The 24,448-nt window shown below is 45.8% G+C and overlaps 1 protein-coding gene across 9 annotated transcripts in view; it reads left to right on the top strand.

The window, feature by feature from the left end:
- MYH14 (myosin heavy chain 14) overlaps nt 1–23,920 on the top strand; it is an 83,510-nt gene extending 59,590 nt beyond the window's left edge. For all 9 annotated transcript variants that reach the window (XM_019741559.3, XM_019741566.3, XM_019741564.3 and 6 more), the window contains 10 exons: nt 4,663–4,875; nt 6,850–7,062; nt 7,881–8,042; nt 9,758–9,886; nt 10,548–10,636; nt 10,722–10,845; nt 16,894–17,102; nt 21,164–21,272; nt 22,767–22,939; nt 23,184–23,920. In XM_019741559.3, coding sequence (XP_019597118.2) covers nt 4,663–4,875; nt 6,850–7,062; nt 7,881–8,042; nt 9,758–9,886; nt 10,548–10,636; nt 10,722–10,845; nt 16,894–17,102; nt 21,164–21,272; nt 22,767–22,939; nt 23,184–23,337 — 1,575 coding nt within the window. In that variant the 3' untranslated portion in view covers nt 23,338–23,920. The remainder of the gene's footprint in view (nt 1–4,662; nt 4,876–6,849; nt 7,063–7,880; nt 8,043–9,757; nt 9,887–10,547; nt 10,637–10,721; nt 10,846–16,893; nt 17,103–21,163; nt 21,273–22,766; nt 22,940–23,183) is intronic.
- The last annotated feature ends 528 nt before the right edge of the window (nt 23,921–24,448 follow it).

The following is a 24,448-nucleotide window of genomic DNA, read 5'->3' as shown; positions in this document are numbered from 1 at the left end:
TTCTAGCTGGTTTAATTTTTTTCTCTTTATCTTTAGTTTTTAGCAGTTTGACTATAATATGTGCAGCTGTGGGGGTTTGTATGTATCCTGCTTTGGGATTGCCAAGCTTCCTACAGCTGTGGGTTGGTGTTTTTGATCAGACATGGAAATTTGCAGCCATTATTTCTTCAAATATTTTTCTTCTTCATTTTTTTTCTTTCCCCTTCTTCTTGGATTCCAAATACATTTATGTTTGACTGCTTAATGCTGTCCCATAGATCATTGAGACTCAGATTTTTTTTATTTGTCAATTACAGTTGACATTCAATATTATTTTATATTAGTTTCAGGTGTACAGCATAGTGGTTAGACATTTATATAATTTATGAAGTGATCCCCCCTATAAGCCTAGTACCCATCTGCAACCATACATAGTTATTACAATATTAATGGTTGTATTCCCTATGCTCTACTTTACATCCTGTCACTATTTTGTAGCTACCAATTTATACTTCTTAATACCTTCACCTTTTTACCCCGTCCCCCAACCATCTCCCTCTGCCAGCCATCAGTTTGTTCTCTGTATCTATGAGTCTGTTTCTGTTTTGTTTGTTCATTTATTTCGTTCTTTAGATTCCACATATAAGTGAAATCATATGGTATTTGTCTTTCTCTGTCTGACTTATTTCACTTAGCTTAATACCCATTAGGTCCATTCATGTTGTCACAAATGGTTAAGAATTCATTCTTTTTTTATGGTCGAGTAATATTTCATTGTATGTATATACCACATCTTCTTTATCCAGTTGTCTATTGATGGGCACTTAGGTTGCTTCCATATCTTGACTATTATAAGTAATGCTACAGTAACATAGCAGAGCATATGTCTTTTTGAATTATTGTTTTGGGTTTCTTCAGATAAATACCCAGAAGTGGAATTACTGGGTCATAAGGTACTTTTGCTTTTAATTTTTTGAGGAACCTCCATACTGTTTTCCATAGAGGCTACACCAATTTGCAATCCCACCAACAATGACAAGGGTTCCCTTTTCTCCACATCCTTGCCAACACTCATTGTTGATTTATTGATGGTAGCCATTCTGAAAGGTGTGAGGTGGTATCTTATTGTGGCTTTAATTTGCATTTCTCTGATGATTAGTCACATTCAGCATCTTTTCATATGTCTGTTGGCCATCTGTATGTCCTCTTTGGAGAAATGTCTATTCCGATCCTCTGCCAATTTTTAATTGGATTGGGTTTTTTATGAGTATGCGTGTTAAGTTATATGAGTTCTTTCTAAATTTTGGATATTAACCCCCTATCGGCTGTATCATTAGAGAATATCTTTTCCCAATCAATAGGTTGTCTTTGCATTTTGTTGATGGTTTCTTTTGCTGTACAAAAACTTTTTAGTTTGATGTAGTCCCATTTGTTTATTTTTTCTTTTTATTTCCTTTGCCCAAGGAGCTATATCAGAAAAAAATACTACTAAGAAAAATGTCAGAGAGTTTAATGCCTATGTTTTCTTCTACGAGTTTTATGGTTTCAGGGTCTTACATTTAAGTCTTTAATCTGTTTTGAGTTTATTCTTGTATATGGTGTGAGAAGGTGGTCTAATTTCATTTTTTTGCATGCATCTATCCAGTTTTCCCAACACCACTTATTGAATAGACTATCTTTACCCCTATTGTATATTCTTGCCTCCTTTGTCATAGATTAACTGACCATATAGGTGTGGGTTTATTTCTGTGCTCCGTATTCTGTTCCACTGATCTATGTGTCTGTGTTTATGCCAATACCATGCTGTTTTGATTACTGTGGCCTTGTAGTATAGTTTGATATCAGGTAGCATGATACTTCCAACTTTGTTCTTCTTTCTCAAGGTTACATTGGCTATTCAGGGTCTTTTGTGGTTCCATATAAATTTTAGAATTATTTGTTATAGTTCTGTGAAAAATGCCATTGACATTTTGGTATGGATTGCATTGAATCTATTGATTGCTTTGGGTAGTATGGACATTTTAATGATATAATTCTTCCTATCCATGATACATGTTTTCATTTATTTGTATCTACAATTTCTTTCTTCAACATCTTATAATTTTCTGAGTACAAGTCTTTTACCTCCTTGGTTAAATTTATTCCTAGGTATTTTTTGATGCAGTTGTAAATGGAATTGTTTTCTTAATTTCTCTTTCTGCTAGTATGTTATTGGTGTATAAAAATGCAACTGATTTCTGAATATTAATTGTGTATCCTGCTACTTTACTGAACTCATTTATCAGTTCTAATAGTTTTTTTTTTTTTGGTGGAATCTTTAGGGTTCTCTATATACAGTATCATGTCATCTGCAAATAATGACAGTTTTTATTTATTCCTTTCCAATTTGGATGGCTTTTATTTCCTTTTCTTGTCTGGTTGCTGTGACTAGGACTTCCTCATCATAGAGCTTAATTTTTTTGTGTGTTTCCTAGAATTTTGTATGTTTTTTTTATATAAATCTCTTTTTATTGGCTTCTTTCACTCAGAATAATTACTTTGAGATTCATCCATGTTTTTGCATGTATCAATAATCTATCCCGTTTTTTACTGTTCAGTATTATTCCTGTATAGATAAACCGCATTTTATATATCCAGTAACCTGTTGATAAACGTTTGAGTTGTTTCTAGTTTTTGCCTATTAGGAATAAAACCTTAGTCTTCTTAATAGGTTGTAGTGGTTTTAATTCACATAGCCCTGATGAACTATGATGTTGAACATCTTCTCATGTGCTTATTTTCCATCCATACATCTTTGGTGAAGTGTCTGTTCAAATCTTTTGCCCTTTTCTTTAAAAAAAAAAAAATTGAGTCATTTCTTTTCTTATTGAATTTTGAAAGTTCTTTCCATATTCTGAATACAATTTCTTTATCAGATCTATAGTTTTGTAAATATTTTCATTCAGTCCATGTCTTGTCTTTTCACTCTTTTAATATAGTTTTTCAAAGAGCAGAAATTTTAAATTTTGATGAAGTCCAATTTATTAATTAGTTATTTTATAGGTTATGCTTTTGGTGTTGTATAAGGTTTCCTCCTCTGTTTTTTCCTAGAAGTTTTCTAGTTTCAGGTTTTATATTGAAGTCTATGATCCACTTTGAGTTAACTTTTTAGATGGTGCTCTCATGGCTCCAAGTTAATTTTTTATGTACAGCAGGTCCTCAAATAATGTCATTTCATTCAGTGTTGTTTCATTATAATGTTGATGAGATGGTGTAGGAACTTAATTCTTTTTTATATCAATTAGCCTATGATAAAATTGGTTTTGTTACATGTCATTTTGCTTAAAGTCACCTGTCAATAACATTAAGTGAGACTTATTTACAGGGATGTTAATTGTTCAAACACTATTTGTTGAAAAGACTCACTCCACTGACCTGCTTTTGCATACATATTGAAAATTAGATAATGTAAGTTCTCCAATTTTTTTCTCCTTTTTCCTAGGTTGTTTTGCTTCTTCTAGTTCCTTTGAATTTTCCTACGTATTTTAGAATCAATTTGTCAATTTCTGCACCAAAAAAATCCTTCTGATTTTGGATTGCATTGAATCTGTAGATCAATTTGGGAAGAATTGACATCTTAATGATAGTGAGTTTTATGGCCCCGGAACATGGTATATATGTCCATTTAATTAGATCTTCTGTAATTTATCTCAGAAATGTTTTGTAGTTTTTAGCGTACATCTTTACATCTTTATCAGATTTGTTGCTAAGCATTTCATATTTTTGATGCTATTTTAAATGCTTTTATTTTTATTTCAACATCTGACTGCTAAGATATAGAAATGCAATCAATTTTTTTATATTAATCTTGAATCCTACAATCTAGCTAAACTCACTTATTAATACTAGTAGATTTTTATATAGATCCCATTGGGTTTTCTCCCAGTTCCTCTGGGACTCTTGACACATGTATGTTTAACTGCCTGATGCTGTCTCATGGGTTATTAAAGCTCTGTTAATTGTTTTGCAATGTTTTTTTTTTCTTTCTTTGCTCTATTTAGATCATTTGTATTGATCTGTTTTCAATTTTACTGACTCTTCTGTGTCCAGTCTGCTCTCAGTTTCATCCAATAACTTTTTTATTTCAGATACCATATTTTCCAGTTCTGACATTTCTATTTGGTTCTGTATTACAGTTTCAAATCCCTCCTGGAATAACCCTGACTCTTCACCCATTGTATCCATCTCGTTTTGAAACTTACTTATCACAGTCCTGGTGTGATAATATCTTGGTCTTCTGTGGATGTTTCCATAGATTGATTTTTCTCTTGACTGAGTGCTGCTCTCTTCCTTTTTTTGCATGTCTTGTGAGTTTTATTGTTTTCAATTACTGTATCTTAAAAAATACAGTCATGGTTGAAGTACATTTTAAAAATATAGGTATATGTTTTTTCTACCACTACCCCAAGAAGAAACACCTTGCCTCTGTTGGGTATCTAGAGTGACAGACTGATCAGTTCTGATCCATTCAAAAGTTAAGCTGGTTTGGCACATGGTTGTGACTTTAATCCCTCTACCTCCCTCTTATGTCTGCCTCTGTCTGTCTGTCTCTGTTCTTGGCTTGGCTGCTCCCTCTTCCCCACCCCCTTGTACACTCCTTTCAGCTAATCTATTTCCCCCACCCCATCTCCTTCCACCCGGAAGCTCCTGGCCGAGGAAAAGGCAGTCGTGCTGCGGGCAGTGGAGGAGCGTGAGCGGGTCGAGGCAGAGGGCCGGGAGCGTGAGGCTCGGGCCCTGGCGCTGACACGGGCACTGGAGGAGGAACAGGAAGCACGTGAGGAGCTGGAGCGGCAGAACCGGGCCCTGCGGGCAGAGCTGGAGGAACTGCTGAGCAGCAAGGATGACGTTGGCAAGAGCGTGAGTGAAGCCCCCACTCTCTGAGACACCCATGTGACAACTGCCTGCACACTTGGTGCTGGGAGAGAGACATACACACATGTGTGTTGCTGTCTCACACAGCACGAAGAGAACTAGCCATCCAAGTCATGTGTTCATGCACAAGCACAACAGGAGCAGGGCTGCTAACCAAATACGTGTTCACATACACCGAGTGTGAGAAAAATCTTCCATCAGACACACATGTTCATACACAGAACATGAAAGCTGCTCACAAAACAAACATGTTCATATGCATGTATATGGAATGTAAGAAGCATCTTCTGTTAAACACACATGTTCACATGTACGCATAGAGCATGAGAATTACTCATCACATGTGTGTGTGAATACTCAGAGAGAGAGAGAACATGAAGAGAATTTACCACAACATACAGGCTGAGAACCACTCCCCAAACATGAGTATGTACACGCACACACACATGCCACACACACACCACATTCACACACACGTACCACACACTTACACACACACACACACACACACACACAATGTGAGGAGACCCCACCTTGCCACCCACAACCCCATCAGGCCTCTGTCTTCCCCTCCAGGGCCTGTGAGGGGTACCCCAGGCCTGTTCCCAGGCCTGCCCACCCAGCCCGTGTCCCAGCCTTCAGAAAGGTCCACTACACCCTCCACTGCATCCTACCTTCATTCACTTAATAAATACATGTGTGGGGCACCAGCCGGGACAGGCCCAGGGACGCAGGTCATCCTGACTAATGACGGAAGGCGTTGACAGAATATGTGTTTAGCTGAGTCCTTGGACAGACACATTGCCAACATACTTCCTTATTGTTAGACCGCGTACTCCTGTGGGTGTGACAGATGAGGGCTATATTTTCTTCACACACTTTGATATTAATCCGCTGGAGCATTTAGCCAGACCTGAAGAGAACCCGTAACCTCATGACGTACCCTTGGTCTGCACCCCCAGGGATACTGGAGCCAAAATCCAACTCATACTGAAACTAAGGCCTTTTCTTTGGGAAAACTGTCAAGTTATTTATAGTGACTCCAAAGGCCTTTGTGGGAAATGGTATGTTGATGGGAGAAAGTTTGATTCCTGCAAGTAAACAAAATTGATTGGCAGGTGCCAGATAGTAAAGGAGACCAATTGGCCCCTTCCAAGGGCTAAAAGTAGACACTTATGGCTGACCAGCATTTCCGTGAGTGTCATCGGCTGTGGTCATATGCAGACATAGTCCCTGCCCTGTGGAACTCACAGCCCAATGTGGGGGACAGTTAAGCACATGTTAAATGACCATTGTGACTAAGGCTGAGTCGAAGAGGGCTCAGTGCCTAGAGCACGGGTAACAGGGAGGCCCTGACAGGTCAAGAAACACTTCTCTGAGAAGGTGACAATTAAGGAGAGGTGCGAGGGGGGCTCTCCGAGAATTCATAAGCCCAGATTGGCTTTCAAAGGGTGTTTGGGGTTTTAATTTACACCTCTCAAAAGGTCTGGGAAACTCCCAAGCTGAGAAAAAAATCAAAGGGGCTCGTGGGTTGGTGATATGTTGGGGAGTCTGGCAGAAACCCACACTGACGGCTCTGAAGTTGCATGTCTTCAACCCCTTTCCACACTGGATTCCCAAAGATGAAGTCCCAGTGAAGTGAACTCACAATTCAAAATCACAAAACTCATAAGGACATTATTCACCCCGAGTGAGAATCAGCTGATCTAACAAACATTTGAATTAGATTTTCAAGAGCTTCAGCTATAGAATTGTCATGCATAGGTTATTAATAAAGTATGTTTTAGGATGACTCAGAATGAGACATAGTAAGTAGGTGCCCAGGAAGTTTCGAATAAGTGAATGAATGAATGAACTAGGATGGGCACATAGACTTGGGGTCCCCTCACTCTACCCTAGGATAGATCTAGGACCCTGGCCTCTCCTCAGTGTCCAATGCTCACTCTCCCTCCCCACCAGGTACATGAGCTGGAACGAGCCCGCCGGGTGGCAGAACAGGCAGCCAACGACCTTCGAACACAGATGACAGAGCTGGAGGATGAGCTGACAGCAGCCGAGGACACCAAGCTGCGCCTGGAAGTGACTGTGCAGGCTCTCAAGACGCAGCACGAGCGTGACCTACAGGGCCGAGACGAGGCTGGTGAGGAGAGACGGAGGCAGTTGGCCAAGCAGGTACCAGCAGGCCAAGCGGGAGGCTGCAGGGTACCCAACCAGCTGGCTGTGCCCTGGAGCTTACGGGCAGCAAAAGGGGCTTGAAGTCTCACCCACCCACCTGCTCCCCAGTGTTTCTACCCAAGTGCTGTCTGCTAGTCCACCAGCCCCCTGTTCCCCAACCCATTCTCCACCTAACCCATGAACCTCCACACAGATCCAACATTCCCCAATGACATACCCAGACTCTCTCCATCCATCAAACCATTCATCCACCCACCACTCAACCACCAACAAACACTTCTACACAACGAACTGTGAGTCCAGTTTCTCCATCCACCTAACCTACCAAGCAACCACCTCTCCGCATCCCAACCACTCCCCAAACCCTAGCCCAGTGCACTCCCAACCTACCCATGCGCTCACTGACCAGCTGGCCCACACCCCCTTCCTCCACAACCTCATTCACTGACTCTCACCCGCCTTCTCATGTGTACATCACGCTCTCCTTCTGTGCACCATTCATTCATTACTGATTCAGTCCTGTGGTCTGCTGAGGGTGAGGCCCTCTACTACAGTGATTTCTGAGCATGGGAGGAGCAGGGTCAGCTCTGAGTATACAGAGACCCTCTGGAGCCCCGCTGGAAATGGGTTGGAGGAGGGCGGTGGGAGTAGAGTGGAGGCTGGGGCACCAGAACGGAGAGGAAGGTCTGGGGTGGAGAGGCAGGGGCAGGAGCTGGAGGTTGCACCTCTATGTCACTGGCATGTAGGGGGAACCTGGGCTTCCTGTGCCCTGAGCCCTGAGCCCGCCTCTCCCGTCCTTCCCCCACAACCTCCAGCTGCGGGATGCAGAGGTGGAGCGGGATGAGGAACGCAAGCAGCGTGCTCTGGCGGTAGCTGCCCGCAAGAAGCTGGAGGCCGAGCTGGAGGAGCTGAAGGCCCAGACCTCTGCTGCAGGGCAGGGCAAGGAGGAGGCGGTGAAGCAGCTTCGCAAGATGCAGGTGAGGGGCGGGGCTTAAACCGGCTAGGGGGCGGGGCTGAAGCCCGGGGAGAGGAGCCCGCATCACAGATCCAGGCCAGACATCAGCTTGGACCCCTCTCTCCACCTGAAGACCAGCACTTCCGGATTAGGAACCACCTTTATAAACATCCATGTCCCAAAGGCTCACTTGGTTCTTTTATGTTTTTTATTGCCTTTATTTAAAATGCTTAATTTTTAAGTTCAATTCCCTCATTTTATTTAATTTTTGAAATAGAAATAGTTTAGGGTTTTTTTTTTCCCTTGGGGCTCTGGCCCAGTGACTAGGGGAAGCTGGAGGAGGAGCAGGTTTGAAGGGAAACGCTGAGCTCAGTGAAGAGGTGATGAGGGTGAGGAGACTGGTTGTGTAAAAATATGTATGTGTGTGTACATATGTATGTTTTGATGATAATGATGGAGCAAGGTAGGTCCATCGATTGTAAACAAATGTCCCACTCTGGTGGGGGGTGGGGGTGATGGGGGAGGCTGTGATGGGGGGGCAGGGGCTATATGTGAAACCTCTGTACCTTTTGGCCACTATTGCTGTGAACCTGTGAAAAATCAAGTCTATTTTTTTTTTGGTAAGTATAGAACTGGGCTGTCCGATACAGAGGGTTCCGGCCCTGTGTGGCTGTCGGGCATCTATCAGGTGGTAGGTCCAACATCCTAATTACATACTGGATTCTGAAGACTTAGTACAAAAAACTATAAACTAGCTCAATAATTTTTATGTTGATTATAAATGGAAATAATTTTAGATAGATTAGGCTAAATAGAATATAGTGTTCAAACTAATTTCACCTGTTTCTTTTTACCTTTTTACTATGGCTACTAGAAAAGCGTTTGTCCTCACAATGTATTTCTCTGGGGCAGCGCTGGTATAGAAAGATCCCTCCCAAAAAGTGAAAATTGCCAACCATGTCATCCCCGAGAGAAAACCCCTACCCTGAAAAGCTGTTATTATTAAGCAAATAATACTAACAGCAGTAATGATAATTGTCCTGCTGCTCTCAAGCCCCCTGTTGTCCTCACTATGGCTGTGAACAGTGACACACTACTCCATTGTAAAGATATGGAGTGGGGTCTTTTAAATGGTGGTGGACATTTAGTTTGTGTTTTATTTTTCTTTATTTTAAGCACCATTGAGGAGAAAACCCTTATACTGGGATCTTTATACTCTCTCAGAAGTAGTGTGGCCTAGTAGCAAAGTGGCTTGAAGAGTAAACTCAGAGGCCGGATGGCCTGGGTTCACATCCTGGCTCTGCCGCTTACCACCCTGGCCATGTTGTAAAACTCTCTGTGCCTCAGTGTCTCCATCTGTAAAGGGGGGGTTGTAGGAAAATAGTACCCCCAACTGCAGTTGTGAGGATTTAACGAGTCAGTATGTGTATAAACAGGCCTGGGCCAAGGTAAGTTTGCTGCAGAGTCCAAATACTATACCCATTTTAGGCTTACTTTAATTTTAAAGTGTTTCTCTTTTAAAAAGGAAGCAGCTGAGACCCAGACAGGGGGAGGGGCTGGCCCAAGGTCAGTTCAGTTGGGGGCTGAGCAGTCAGTTCTGCTGGGGGCTGGTGGGGCAGCCCAAGTCTGCTGGGCTCTGGGGGAGCCAAGGAGCCCCCGCAGTGCTTCTGCAAGGGTAGGGAGTTCCCCATGAGTCATGACCAGGCTGAGCCCGCCCACTCGCTCTATTCTGCCCAGGCCCAGATGAAGGAGCTGTGGCGGGAGGTGGAGGAGTCACGCAACTCCCGGGAGGAGATCTTTGCCCAGAACCGGGAGAGTGACAAGCGCCTTAAGGGACTGGAGGCGGAGGTGCTGCGGCTGCAGGAGGTGAAGCAGGATGGGTGTCGGAGGCTGGGGGTGAGGGTGAGGGTGGGTGGGATGGGAGGCTGGGGGTGAGGGTGAGGGTGAGGGTGAGGGTGGGTGGGATGGGAGGCTGGGAGTGTAGGAGGGCAATCACACTGGGCCAGGGGGCACTAGGGAGCCCTGGGAGGGTTCTGAGCAAGAGAGGGGCAGGGTCTGCTTTGGGCCTTACGGAGGATGGACTGGAGTGGCGGAAACTGGAAGCAGGTAGGCTCGGGAGAGAGGACCAGTCCTGAGCCCGGGCTATGGGGACACAGAGGAGGGAACAAGGCAGAGAAAGTCGGGGCAGGATGGGCAGGGCTGTGGGGCAAGGGAGGTGAGGAGAGACCTGAGGGTCTGGCCTGGTGACTGGGGAAACCTGCAGGAGGAGCAGGCGTGAGAGGAAATGCTTGAGCTCAGTGTTGTAGAAGTGCTGAGGGTGAGGAGCCTGGGAGCAGGGTCTCCCGAGATGGATTTAGGAAACATCTGCCTGTAGATCGAAGTTCATGCCCAGGTTACCCAGGGACTGGCATGTTCATCTGCAGTGAAAAAAAACAATGGCCAAGAGACTTGAAGTGTGAGAGGCAGGGAGACCGATGCCCAGACGGCTTCCCATAGCCTCTACTGACCATCCCCTCTGTCCTTGCAGGAACTGGCTGCCTCAGACCGCGCCAGGCGGCAGGCCCAGCAGGAACGAGATGAGATGGCCGACGAAGTGGCCAACAGCAGCCTTAGCAAGTGAGTGGCACATGGTTATGTGGAGCAGAGCCTCCTCCTCTGGCCATCCTGCCCTCTCACGTCCCCGTGGTCGGGTTCTCCCTAGGACAGCCATTCTGGAGGAGAAGCGTCAGCTGGAGGGGCGCCTAGGGCAAATGGAAGAGGAGCTAGAGGAAGAGCAGAGTAATGCAGAACTGCTCAATGACCGCTACCGTAAGCTACTACTGCAGGTGAGCACAATCCAGTCACCCCGTCAGCCCAGATCCCCACTGACCTGGGACCATAACCTTCAGTCCTCTTATTCAACAGACATAGGAAAAGGGAATGTTTGAGTTGGGTTTTGCAGGATGAATAGGAGTTCTCACAGAAGGGAGGCACTTGCATTTCTGAGATTTCTCAAGGGCTGAATCCAGAGATGAACTTATGTGGGGCCTCTGTCCTGCAGAATTTTGTAGGGAAACAGACATGACATGGAACTACACTGTCACATTATATATAGGGTGGCATGTGTGATAATAGAAGTATCCTGGGCCCAGGAGAGAGAGAGAGAGAGAGAGAGAGAGAGAGAGAGAGAGAGAGAGAGAGAGAGAGAGAGAATTATCTGCAAAAGTCACAAGAAGGCATTTGGAATTTGGAAGAAAAGACATTTGGCTGGGGTTTTAAAGCATAAGTAGGGGCTAGGCAGATGGAGACAAACATATTTTCATTTGCATATTTATTTATAAATATTTTCTGAGTCTTCCAGAAGTCCAGATCCTATTGGGTGATTCTGGGGACCTGGAGATGGATCATTTCAGGTTTCTGCCCCTAAGGACATCCTAGTCTGATGGAGGAGACGGACTATCCCAATACACAGATACAAATGAAAATGGAAGAAGCACAAGACTCTATGAGAACTTAGATGGGACTACTGACGTAGCTTGGAGGCTGAGGGCTATCAGGGAAGACTTCCTGCTGGAGGTGGTTCCTTAAGAGGTCTTATAGGAAGTTCAGAGTTTGGAAGTTAAGAGTTTGCCAGGCAGACAACAGAGGTATGGGATTTCCAAAGAGAGACCTATGTTTCCATTATTTCATTAATTTAAAAAAAAATTTTTATTGGGGAACAGTTTGTTTTTCCAGGACCCATCAGCTCCAAGTCAAGCTGTTGTTTTCACTCTAGTTGTGGAGGGTGCAGCTCACTGGCCCATTTGGGAATCGAACCAGTGACCTTGGTGTTATGAGCACTGCACTCTAACCAACTGAGCCAACCGACCGCCCCTATTTCGTTAATTTTTAGACACATTTTGAGGCCTCTCCTGGGCCATGCCCCAATATTGCTGGGGACTCAAAGAGTAAAACCCCAGCTCAGCCCTTGTGGAGCCCATAGGCCAGTAGGAGAGGCAGTCATACTCCAGGATGATACAGCTCACACTCAGAGTGAAATCCCAATCACCTACAACACCCCACACTTGGTCCTTGGCTAACTCAGACCTTATCTCTAACCCTTTTCCCTCTAATTCACTCTGCTCCAGCTACACCAGCCTCCTTACTATTCCTTGATGATGCCAAGTTGATTCCTACCTTAGGACCTTTGCACTTCCTGTTCCCTCCTCCTAGAAAGCTCTTCTGCCAGACCATCACATGTCTCACTCCCTCAAAACTTCCCTGACAACCCTATGTGAAACAGCCACCCTCCCTCCGATGATTTCTCTCCATTCTCTCTGCTTTATTCTCTTTCATATCACTTACCACTGCCTGATATTATATTATATATTTACTTGTTTGTCTATTGTCCACCTCCCCAACAGAGTGTAAGCACCTTGAGAGTAGGACCTCTGTCTTAGTTTTGTTCACTGCTCTATCCTATACCTAAAACAGTACTGGGCGCTCATTGTAAATGAAATGAATAAGCCCATACATGTGCTAAGGGAGGGAGCATAGGATACTACAACCACATAAAGAATGATGCGACTTAACCCAACCTGCGTCCTTGGCTATTGGTGAAAGGAGAACCTTTTTTTTTTTTTTTTTTTAAAGATTTTATTGGGGAAGGGGAACAGGACTTTATTGGGGTACAGTGTGTATTTCCAGGACTTTTTTCCAAGTCAAGTTGTTATCCTTCAATCTTAGTTGTGGAGGGCGTAGCTCAGCTCCAAGTCCAGTTGCCGTTGATAGTTGCAGGGGGCGCTGCCCACCATCCCTTGAGGGAGTCGAGGAATCCAACCAGTGAGAGGACGCGCTCCAACCAACTGAGCCATCTGGGAGCTCAGTGGCTGCTCAGCTCAAGGTGCCGTGTTCAATCTTAGTTACAGGGGGCGCTGCCCACCATCCCTTGCGGGACTCAAGGAAATTGAACCGGCAAACTTGTGGTTGAGAGCCCACTGGCCCATGTGGGAATCGAACCGGCAGCCTTTGGAGTTAGGAGCACAGAGCTCTAACCGCCTGAGCCACTGGGCTGGCCCAATGAGAACCTTTTTAAAAATCAAGATAAAACTTAAAAAGGGATTCACAAGAAAATAGCAAATATTGAAGACAGGCTAAGAAGACCCAACATATGGACACTAGATGTCCCCAAAGAAGAAAACCAAAGCAAGGGAACAGAGCAAATAACCAAAAACCATACATAATGCAAGAAGACTTTCCTGAAACAAAAAAAGTTTGAAGCTACATATTAGAAGAGCACACTGTGTACTTAGGGACATTGACCCATTAAAAAACTGATACCAAGAGATTATAGTAAAACTATTGGACTTGAAAGGGGGTGAGGAGATCCTTTAGCCATCCAGAGAAAAAATGAGCACGTGATAGATAAGGAAAAGACAATTACATTATCATCAGATTTTTGACAATATGACTTTATGCTGGAAGAAAATGGAGACATAGTTAAGGTACTCAAGGAAAGCAAATGTGAGCCAATGATTTTGTATCAAGTAAGACTTCCTTTCACGCGTAAAGGACACAAACAAGTGACCAGCATGTGAGAACTTGGGGACTATTCCCATGAGCTCTTCCTGAGGAAGCTGCAAAACCAGTGGTTCTCAAAGTGTGGCCCCAAGACCAGTAGCGTCAGCAACACCTGCAAACTTGTTGGAAATGTAAGTTCCTGGGCCCCAGCCAAGCCCAAGTAAAGGAGGAATGCTGGGGGTAGGGCCTGGCAATCTGTGTTTAAACAAGCCCTCCAGGTGGTTCTGAGAACTACTGCCCTAGAGAGCCAGGTTCAAATGATCAGAATCACTAGAGAGACATCAGCGTGACAGAGTAATGCACATACAGTTTACTTACAGCTAAGAGCAAGTGAAGGCTGAGAAGGAGTGAGTTAAAAAGATAATGGCTAGATGCTCAGTTATGTGCAGTACAACTATTTGTTAAATGGAAAGACTGGGCAAACAGGCAAAAAAAATTATGACTGCATTCTGTAATTATATTGGTAGTGGTAGTATTATCACTGTGTTTCGGAAACATTGTGATGTGGGATAAAGTAAATGATTAAAAATGGGATATTCTAAATGTATCATAACATGTGTCCATAATCTCAGGATCCTCAGCATGAAGGAACCTAGGTACAGATGTCATAGAGAAGAGGCTAAGTTAAAAACAAAACAAAACAAAACAAATCCCTGTAGTCCTGAATTTGACTTGGATATATTCACTCCTGGACGTGTGGGGTATTTTATATAGCTCCATCCCATCTCTGTCCACCCAAAAGCCCTAGAAACAATAACCAATCCAGTAGCAGTGAGCATCCCTGGGGCCCAAGGTGTGGTCTAGAAACACCATTTCCCACTTTAAAAGAAACTGGAGCTTCTTTAGAAACTGCTGATCCCAGATCTGAAGCAGGAAATGAACGTGAGTAGCCTGGAATGTCATGCTTCATTCTGCTCAGGCTGCCACAACAAAAGTACCACAGACTGGGTGGCTTAAACAACAGAAATGTATTTCTCACAGTTTGGAGGCTTGGAAGTCCAAGATCAGGGTGCCAGTGAAGTAGGTTTTCTTCCAAAGCCTCTTCTCTTGGCTTGTAGGTAGCCCCCATCTTGCTGTGTGTGCATGGTGGAGGCCGGGAGAGGGTAAGCTCTCTGGTGTTTTCTTATAAGGGCACTAATGCTGTCATGCAGGCCGCAACCTCATGACCTCATCTAGCCCTAATTACCTCCCGAAGGTTCCATCTCACAGATGCTATCACATTAGGGGTTAGGGTTTCAACAGATGAATTTTGGAGGGACACAAACATTCAGTCCATAAATACCAGTTATCGAGACAGGTAGCTTGGTTATGTCAAAAGCACTTAGAAGTCAATCTAGAGAGGCTCCTGCTGACCCCAAATGGAACAATTCAAGCTTCAACAAGGATAATAATTGCAATTGCTTTAAATCCACCAATTCTGTTTAAATCCATGAGTTCACAATATTTTTAAAAATACTAATGAATCACTATTAGTTTACTAGGGCTGCTGTAAAAAAATTACCACAACCTGGGTGGCTTAAAACAATAGGAACTTTCTCTCTCAGTTTTGGAGGCCAGAAGTCCAATTTCGAGGTGTGTCAGGGTTGGTCCTTCTGAGGGAGAATCTATTCCATGCCTCTTTCCGAGCTCCTGATATTCGCCAGCAATCCATGGCATTCCTTGGCTCATAGATACATCCAATCTCTGCCTCTGTCTTCACATGGTCCTCTCTGTGTCTTCTCTGTGTCAGTGTCTCCTCTCCTCTTCTTATAAGGACACCAGCCACATTGGATTTAGGGCACACCCTAATCCATTATGACCCAGTGTTAATTTAACAAATCACATCTCCAAAGAATCTATTACCAAATAAGGTCTGGATGGGCATGAATTTTTGGAGGTAGACTGTTCAACCCAGCATAGTCACCTTCAGAGGATGATAGAGAATCAGTTCATTACCTTTAAAACTCTAAAGAGAAAGAGTTAAGTGTCTTGACCCAACTGCCAATGTGAAGGAAACAGGAGAAACAGAGAAACCTGCTGAATTAGACCATGAGTGTGTAATCAGGAAAATCCAGACTGATAGAAATTCTGCAGGTTAAATGCCCCAGAGTCTTCAACAGATAAATTTTAAGGAAATAAAAGGGTTGGAGGAGAGAACTGTAGGTTAAAAGAGACTTAAAAGACATACGTATAATTTTTTAAATGAGCAGGATTCAACTATAGAATCTAGGGATGAATCTTTGAGTAATAAAACTCGAAAGAGGTGTAAGGAAGTGATTACCCTAAAAGTCAGAATAATGTGCTGTTTTAGGGGACGAAAGGGTTGCTATTAGGATGGGCACGTGAAGGGGCTTATGGAGTGGCCAACTTATCTTTCTTGACCTGCGTAGGGGTGAGAGTGGGGTTTACCTTTTACTAACCCATGAAGCCATATATAAGATCAGTTTTTTACTTTCAGTTTTTTATTTTCCAATAGAACATATTTTTTTAAAAAAGAGCAAATGCTTAGACATTTATATAACTTACAAAGTTATCACCCTGATAAGTCTAGTTATATAAATGTGTAATCACTATGTTGTACACCTGAAACTAATATAATACTGTATGTCAACTGTAATTGAAAAATAAAAACTTATTTTAAGGAAAGAGTAATAGGTTTTCACAATAAAAAAAAAGAGCAAGTGCTAATCACCACATTGATGAGTTCCTGTGAGGGTGAAATTAAATAAAGTATGAATCAGACTGATTCTGACTCATTTCCGTGTCCCCAGCACAGGGCCTCGCTCAGAGTACGAACTGAATAAATAAATGGGAGCTATTATTAGGGGTGTGTTTACACATTCTCAATGTAGTAGCTACTGTTTATTGAGCTGGCATGTCTCAAAATGATCCTGCATATCACTCATAGCAGAACCACCTGAGATGTTTGTTAAAAATGTGGATTCCTGGACCCCACTCCAGACTTGCTGTATCAGAATCCCTGCAGTTCGCATTTTCTTCACAAGCTCCCAAAATGATCCTGGTATAAACAGAAGTGTGATAACCTTTGAAATAGACTCATTCACAATCAGCGGTAGAATTTATAGCATTTAAACAAGTTTGTGATAGTCTTGTGGACTTATTAAAGTAGCAAAAATCTACCCAAAAGGTTAAAATCCAGGATTGGTACTGCTGTTGGCAGATAAGCCAATCAGGAAAAAATGCACACTCACATTTGTTGAGTACTTATTATGTATCAGGCTTTGTGCTATGCACTTAACAATCATCAACTCACTTAATTTGGAAGGTGCCTGGATTTACCTACCACCTTCCCTCTGAGACTCCACCATAATATCTTGCCTTTCTCACTGCGACAGGTGGAATCACTGACCACAGAGTTGTCAGCTGAGCGCAGTTTCTCAGCCAAGGCTGAGAGTGGGCGGCAGCAGCTGGAGCGGCAGGTCCAGGAGCTCCGGGGACGCCTGGGTGAGGAGGACGCGGGGGCCCGGGCCCGCCAGAAGATGACCATTGCTGCTCTTGAGTCTAAGCTGGCCCAGGCTGAGGAGCAGCTGGAACAGGAGAGCAGGTAGGTGGGAGGAGGGTATGGCTGGAGGTGACCTCCACATTCTGGTCTATGAGATGAAGGGGAGCTGTGTTACAAACACCTGGTTTGGGAACATCCCAAAGGCATCATAATATTAATGGTTGCTGATTTACTATATCATTTAAGATGCTTTGGTCTGCAAGTACCTGCACTCTACTAAGAGTATATTTAAACAGTGATGTAGCAGTTAGCTATAGCTGCATAACAAACCATCCTAAAACTTAGTGGTTTAAAACAACGACTGTTTGTTATTGCTCATGAGTCTTTGGGCTGCCTGGTAGGTTCTGCTGATCTGAGCTTAGTGGGCCTCGCTCATCCATCATTGCTCACCTGAAGGTCAGCTAGATGGGTTTGCTAATCTTGGCTGGGCTCTCATATGTCTAAGGTCTCGCCTGGGACAAGTAGGCTAACGTGTCCCTGCTCCAGGCTGGCCCAGGATTGTTCACATGGCAGAGTCAGGGTTCCAAGAGTGAGGGAAAGTGCTAAAGGCGTCTTAGATCCTAGACTTAGAACTGGTACAATGTCACTTCTACCATATCCTGTCACTAAAGCAAGGCATGTGGCCAGCTCAGATTTTAGGGAATGGAGAGATGGACTCTGCCTCTTGATGGGAGCAGCTGCAAAGTCATATTGTAAAGGGTGTGGATACAGGAAGGGGTGAGACTTGAGGCCAGTTCTGTCATTAATACATCACAAAGGATTTATTTTTCTCACATGATAAGAAGTCCAGAGCTGGGTAGCTGAAGGATGGCAGGGTTCTGGGTTAATATCTGTGTAGGTCCCTTGGTCTTTCCCTCATGGTCACAAAATGTCTGCACTTGTACCAACATCACACCCATACATCCATGTTCAAAGCCAGGAAGTAGCAGCAGTGTGGCACTGAGCATTGCCATCTCCAGTCTTTGAAACAACCAGGAACACCTCCCAACATTTCCACTGTGCTAACAAAACTAACAGAATACTTATTACTAAGCCTAATAAATATCACTCTTCCAATACAATAGATTTTTCTCCTGTTCCATACTATTTATAACTTTTTAATAGTTACTATTTAGTAACTGTTTAATAAATAACTTATTATATCTCAGATGCCGAACTACTTTTATATACATGTGTGAATCACAATCCTTGTGAGAGAAGGGCCGTTACTATCCCTCTTTTTTTTTTTTTTTAAGATTTTATTGGGGAAGGGGAACAGGACTTTATTGGGGAACAGTGTGTACTTCCAAGACTTTTTTCCAAGTCAAGTTGTCCTTTTAATCTTAGTTGTGGAGGGTGCCATTCAGCTTCAAGTTGTTGTCCTTTCAGTCTTAGTTGTGGAGCGCGCAGCTCAGCTCAGGTCCAGTTGCCATCCCTTGCGGGAGTCGAACCAGCAACCTTGTGGTTGAGAGGATGTGCTCCAACCAACTGAGCCATCTGGGAGCTCAGGGGCATCTCAGCTCGAGGTGCCGTGTTCAATCTTAGTTGCAGGGGGTGCTGCCCACCATCCCTTGCAGGACTCGAGGAGTTGAACTGGCAGCCTTGTGGTTGAGAGCCCACTGGCCCCTGTGGGAATCGAACTGGCAGCCTTCGAAGTTAGGAGCACGGAGCTCCACCCGCCTGAGCCACCAGGCCACCTATCCCTCTTTTATATACAGAAAAACTGAGGCAAAGATGGGCTATAAATCTTGGGTGCCTGACCTGTAATTTAACATCTCTACCATCACCTGGTGGAGAAGAGTATTGTTTTATACCAAAAGGTATATAAGGTTCCCTTTTGCATTTATTCAACAAACATGTATTGAGTGTACTGCTTACCTTCCCATGCCTGGGCACTGGGGAAATGATGAACAATGAGACATAGCGAGTCCCTGCCTGAATGGAGGTCATGGTCAAGTGAGCTTCTCCACCTGAGGTAGACTCAGGAGTTACCTTTATCACTGAGTTTCTGTACATCCCTCCTTTCAGACCCAGGCCTGTCCCCTGACCTAACAAGGAGGAAGACTTATGAGCTGGACATGGCAGCAAAGGGGAGAGCCTATGAACTAGTAGGGTTGGGGACCACAGTTGAAGGGGAAGCTAGATCAGCCCGAGATGGCATGGTTTTGGAAGGCTTCCTGAAGGAGGAGACATTTGAGCTGAGCCTGAGGAGTGACAAGATTTCCAGAGCACAGGGTCCCAAGCAGAGCAGCAGCCTCGGAGGAACATATGGGTTACATCAGGGCATTTGGAGGAGTTGTGGTTGGTCCTAGGAGTCTGCGACTGAGGAGAGGGATTGGGGAGCAAGAGCCTTGAATGCCAGGCTGAGGAACTCTGTCCTCAGGATGATGGGGAGCCACAGAAGGCTGTGAGCTTGGGTGGGACAGGGCCAGTGCTAGGTGTAGGAAAAACTCCTTGGGACCAAGTTGAGAACAGACTAGAGGAGAAATACTGGGAGCTGGGAGGCCAGGGAGAAGGCTGGAAGATAGTCCAGGTGGAAGAAGATGAGCCCTGGGCTGGGGCTGGGGCTCGGGCTGTGAGAATGGACAGGAGGGAATGAACAGGAGAAAGTCAGGAGCAGAAGGGATAGAGCTGGGGGCTAATGGGCTGTTGGAGGTGTAGGGGGAAGAGGACAATGTTTGGGGTTAAGGCCTGCTGACTGGGGAAATGTTGGGGGTTGGGGGAAGATGTTGAATTCATTGGGGAACATGATAAGAGTGAGAGGCACAGGCTGAAGGAACTGGCCCCAGAGGTTCATGGAAGAAGTTGTTCCTGTCCATGGGGCTTGCCAAGGGCCCAGGGCCTCATGAGAAATGTAGTTTGAAGTCTCTGGGGAGGTTTTCCAGAGGGTGATGGATACACCGGTCTGAGTTCCCCCTCCCCCATTATTCAAAGAAACTGAGGTTCAGAGGATGTTAGTGACTTGCTCAAAGTCCCCCTGGCAGCCAGAAGTGGCCAGCTGATCAGTAGCTAAGGTAGTGTCCCCACTGCATCCCTTTCCATGGCTCACTATCCTCCCACTTCCACCAGACCCATGCCTGCCTCTCAGCACATTTGGGGCTGCCATGTCCAGTTGTGGCTGCTGAGCACTGCCCATCTCTAGGGGCCTCATTACATGGACTTCACCATAGGTGTGATGGTCTATGGAGGAGAGGGTGGACGAGCAGGGGCCTTGGGGATGAGGAACTTTGAGCCAGGAGGGAAAGGACTTGACAGGAGAGAGGAGGTGAGGGTAGCTCCAGGTGTCTGGCCTGCAGATCTAAGTTGATCACACGGAATCGGGAGGAGGAGCAGGTTTGGGGGAAGGCACTGAGCCCAGTGGGGAATGTGAGGGGTGCGCAGAATCTATTGATGGCCAAGGCTGGAGGCTGGAGGCTGGAGCTCAGGAGACAGATTTAGCATACACCAGCTTGTTGATTGTTGTGGAAACCTGGGCACAGATGAGTTTGTCCAGGGAAGGTGTGTTAAGAAAACAGCAAAGAGGATGGAGCTTTGGGCTTCGAGAGTGTTCCACAGACACATACAGCCAGAGTAGGAAGTTGAGAAGGAAAAGACAGAGGAAGAAAGAAAATTCCAGACCAGGTGGAGGGAAGGTCAGGTGGGAGAGGAAGAGACCTGAGCTTGGGGCTAGGGTGGTGAGGATAGAAAGGAGGGGACAGGACAGAGTACAGGGGGCAATGGGACAGGGTTTGGATACTGACAAGCTGGGGGGTGAAAAGGAGAGAAAAGGAGTGAGCACAGTGCCCAGTGATTCTGATCTGCTGACTGGCAGGCGGTGGGTCAGTTCCCTGAGAGGAGGATTAGAGGAAATACAGTTGGGTGTGAGGGACCTAGTGGGCTATGGAAACTGGTGGAGACATGGAGACATTTTTAGGAACATCTTAGTAGAAGCCAAGGACGTAGGTGCCCTGAAGTGGCGGAGCCTGGGTGCCAGTGTCTGGCCTAAGTAGACTGTGGGAGTCATTAGGGGTGGGAAAGAGGGAAGAGGCCAGTTCAAAAACAGGATGGCAGCCACTGGACAAAGCTAAGAGGACAGAACCCCAGGGAGCACCTCTCCTGATTCTCCCCTTCATGCTTCTCTTCAGGGAGCGCATCCTCTCTGGCAAGCTGGTGCGTAGGGCTGAGAAACGGCTTAAAGATGTGGTGCTCCAGGTGGAGGAGGAGCGGAGGGTGGCTGACCAGCTCAGGGACCAGGTGAGTAGCTGATGTCACTGGGGAGCAGTGGAGGGTTGGATCACTGCTGGAGAAATAGCGCATGTGGTCTCTGGAGGCAGTGAGTTCCCATCACAAGAGGCAGCGTGCAGGTGTGGGACTGGAACTGAGTGTAGATACCATCCTGGGGCTTGGTACCATCCACAGAGAGCTGGAATCTGACTTTGCCGTGCATAAATTCTGGAATCTAGGCAAACTGAGCTTTCTAGGAGCTAAGACCGCCAAGGAGAGGGAAGAAGTTAAACCCTACCCAGAGGACAGGCTGGGGCTAATGTAACAGCACACACACTGTTTACTGAATGCTTTCAGTGTGCCAGGCACTCTGCTAAACACATAAGGTATAGGACATTTAATTCTTATCAGAGCGGTATGGTAGTGTACTGTTATTTCCCCCTCACATTCAGGTGAGAAAACTGAGACACAGAAAGGTGAAGCAACTTGCTCAAAATTATTTAGCTAATAAGAGAAGGAACCAGACGTCAAACTCTAACACTCTGGCTGCAGCCTCTGTGCCCTTAATTATTTATTGAGCAGTTACTGTGTCCCAATCTCTGTGCTACCTCCTTTTTAAAGAATACATACTTGCATTCTGTTGCCAGCCCCATTTCACAGGTGAGGAAATGCAACCTTTTAAAGAGGATATATAATAATTTGCACCAAAGTCATACCATGTTTCCTCGAAAATAAGACCTAGCTGGACAATCAGCTCTAATGCGTCTTTTGGAGCAAAAATCAATATAAGACCTTGTCTTATTTTACTATAATATAAGACCCGGTCTTATCTAACATAAGACCAGGTCTCATATTAATTTTTGCTCCAAAAGATGCATTAGAGCTGATTGTCCAGTTAGGTCTTATTTTCGGGGAAACACAGTAGTTAGTAGAGACAAAGAGCCTGGATCAGTCCCACATTTACCTGGCTCTAGATAGCATCACTGTGCCCTTAAAAGCTCAGCTGTGTTTTATTCACTGTTCATTCCACAAACAGTTGTTGAGCACTCACCATGTGCCAGGCATTATGCTAGGCATCAGAGATATGGCTGTGAATGAGACAGAGAAGGTCCGTGCCCTCACAGAGCTCATATTTTCAGCATAGGAACAGAAAGACATAATGAACTTAGTAACAAGCAAAGATAATTACAGATTGTGACAAGGACTATGAAGAAAAAAGGGAATGAAGAGCGAAGGAGACATGGAGGATTGGGGAATCCTCTTTAGATTGGGGGGGGGGGGCGGGTCAGAGAGACCCCTGAGTGGGTGGCATTTAATTGAGACCAGAAGGGTGGGGAAGAGCCAGGCAGAGGGAACAGCAAGTGGAAAGGCCCTGGGGTATGGAAATAAGAATGGTAAGTTCAGAGCAAAAGGAATACCAGTATGGCTAGAGAGAAGAATGGGGTGGGGGGAAGGTTAAGTGATAAGAATGAGGGATGAGGACGGTCCCCAGAGACATGACCCAACCTCCCTGCGCCCTCCAAGCTGGAGAAGGGGAACCTTCGAGTGAAGCAGCTGAAGCGGCAGCTGGAGGAGGCCGAGGAAGAGGCATCCAGGGCTCAGGCGGGTCGCCGGAGGCTGCAGCGTGAGCTGGAAGATGTCACAGAGTCTGCTGAGTCCATGAATCGTGAGGTGACCACACTGAGGAACCGGCTCCGGTATGGCCACCCCATGCATTTGGTGGATCCTCACTCCGTCATCCCGTCCCCCATCTCTCTCTATCCCTCTGCCCCTCCATGTCTCTTTGCCCTCACACTGACCCTCTGCCCATTTATCCATTTCTCCCTGTCTCTTCTCCCCCACCCCAATTTTATTATCTCTCTCCACATTTCCCTATCTCTCACTCTTCTCTCTGCTCCCCTCATTTAATCTCTGTCTCCTGGTCTCTCCTTCTCCCCGCAGACGCGGACCCCTCACCCTCACCACCCGCACGGTGCGCCAGGTCTTCCGACTGGAGGAAGGCATGGCATCAGACGAAGAGGCAGAAGAGGCAGAGCCAGGGTCTGGGCCGCAGCCCCCTGAGCCTGATGGGCCCCCCGAAGCCCAGCCCCAGTGACCCCTCCCCGTCCCCAGCCACCAGCCCCTCCCTTCCTGGCCCCGGTGGGTGCTGGTACCATGAACCCACCCTGTGGCTTTGTGCACTTTGGAAATGGCGCCACCTGCTGGCACCACAGCACATATCAACCCCACCCTGGAGGGGCCCCCTGAGACCTCCAGTGAACCCCGGAACACAGAGGAGCAGGGGAGCAAGGAAGCAAGGACGGGGGCTCTCGCTGGAAAGGAAATTCGGATGTAGTTGGCGCACTGTGTCCCATCCAGCTCCCGTCCTTCTTTCAATTGTTAATGGTCTTTATTAGGAAGGGAGCATGCTCCCCTGCCCTCAGCCAGGGCTCCCACTGGCCTCTCCTCCTCCCTCCTCCTCTCCTTCCACCACCCCTTTCCCCCCCCAGGCCTCCACTAGCCTTTGATTCTTACAGAGGGGCGGGATGAGGGTGCCCTTTTCCTCTCCCACACTCTGCCCTCCCTTCTGGTTGCTCTTGTGTGATCACAATTCAGTTGGCATCCCGTGCCGGCTGGAGAATCTTCTTGACCCTCCCAGCCTCCAGCTCTGGCAGAAATAAACTCCGGCTTCAAAAGGACCCTGGTGAAGCGGTGTGTGTTCCTGCAGGGGGGTCTCTGGTGGGCCCAGATGGGCATTGGCTCCTTCTGCTTGCTGGGGTGCAGTGGGGCGGTCTGATTCTGATTAGTTGGCCAGGGTACGTGGTATTCCCTCCAAGGTATTCCCTCATTATTCAGATGAAGAGACTGAGGCTCAGAGCTGTGCTGTCCCTGGCTCCAAACCTCCCAGTCAGTGAGTGGCAGAAGGGGTGCAGCACTCTGGCTGACCCTCAAGTCTTAGCAAAACAATGAGAGTAGTGACTGTGGAGCCATTTGTTGAGTCACGACCATTTGTTTTAGCTGTGTTAAACACGGGAAGTTTGTCTCAACTCAGCACAACCACAACAGGCAGGGATCTCATTGCTTTCCAGCACCTAGGACAGTACCTGGCACCTTGTTGGCATTCATATATTTGCTGAATGACTAGATCACCCCCTCCCACCCTTTTGGAGGTGGGAACAAGTCCAGAGAGGTTGAGAGACTTGCCCAAGGACACACAGCTACTAAGA

The sequence above is a fragment of the Rhinolophus sinicus genome, chromosome 8, assembly GCF_057876585.1.
Source record: "Rhinolophus sinicus isolate RSI-liver-muscle chromosome 8, RSI-T2T, whole genome shotgun sequence".
NCBI lineage: Eukaryota > Metazoa > Chordata > Mammalia > Chiroptera > Rhinolophidae > Rhinolophus > Rhinolophus sinicus.
The sequence above is the reverse complement of the archived record's forward strand: the minus strand, read 5'-3'. Positions and strand labels throughout refer to the sequence as shown.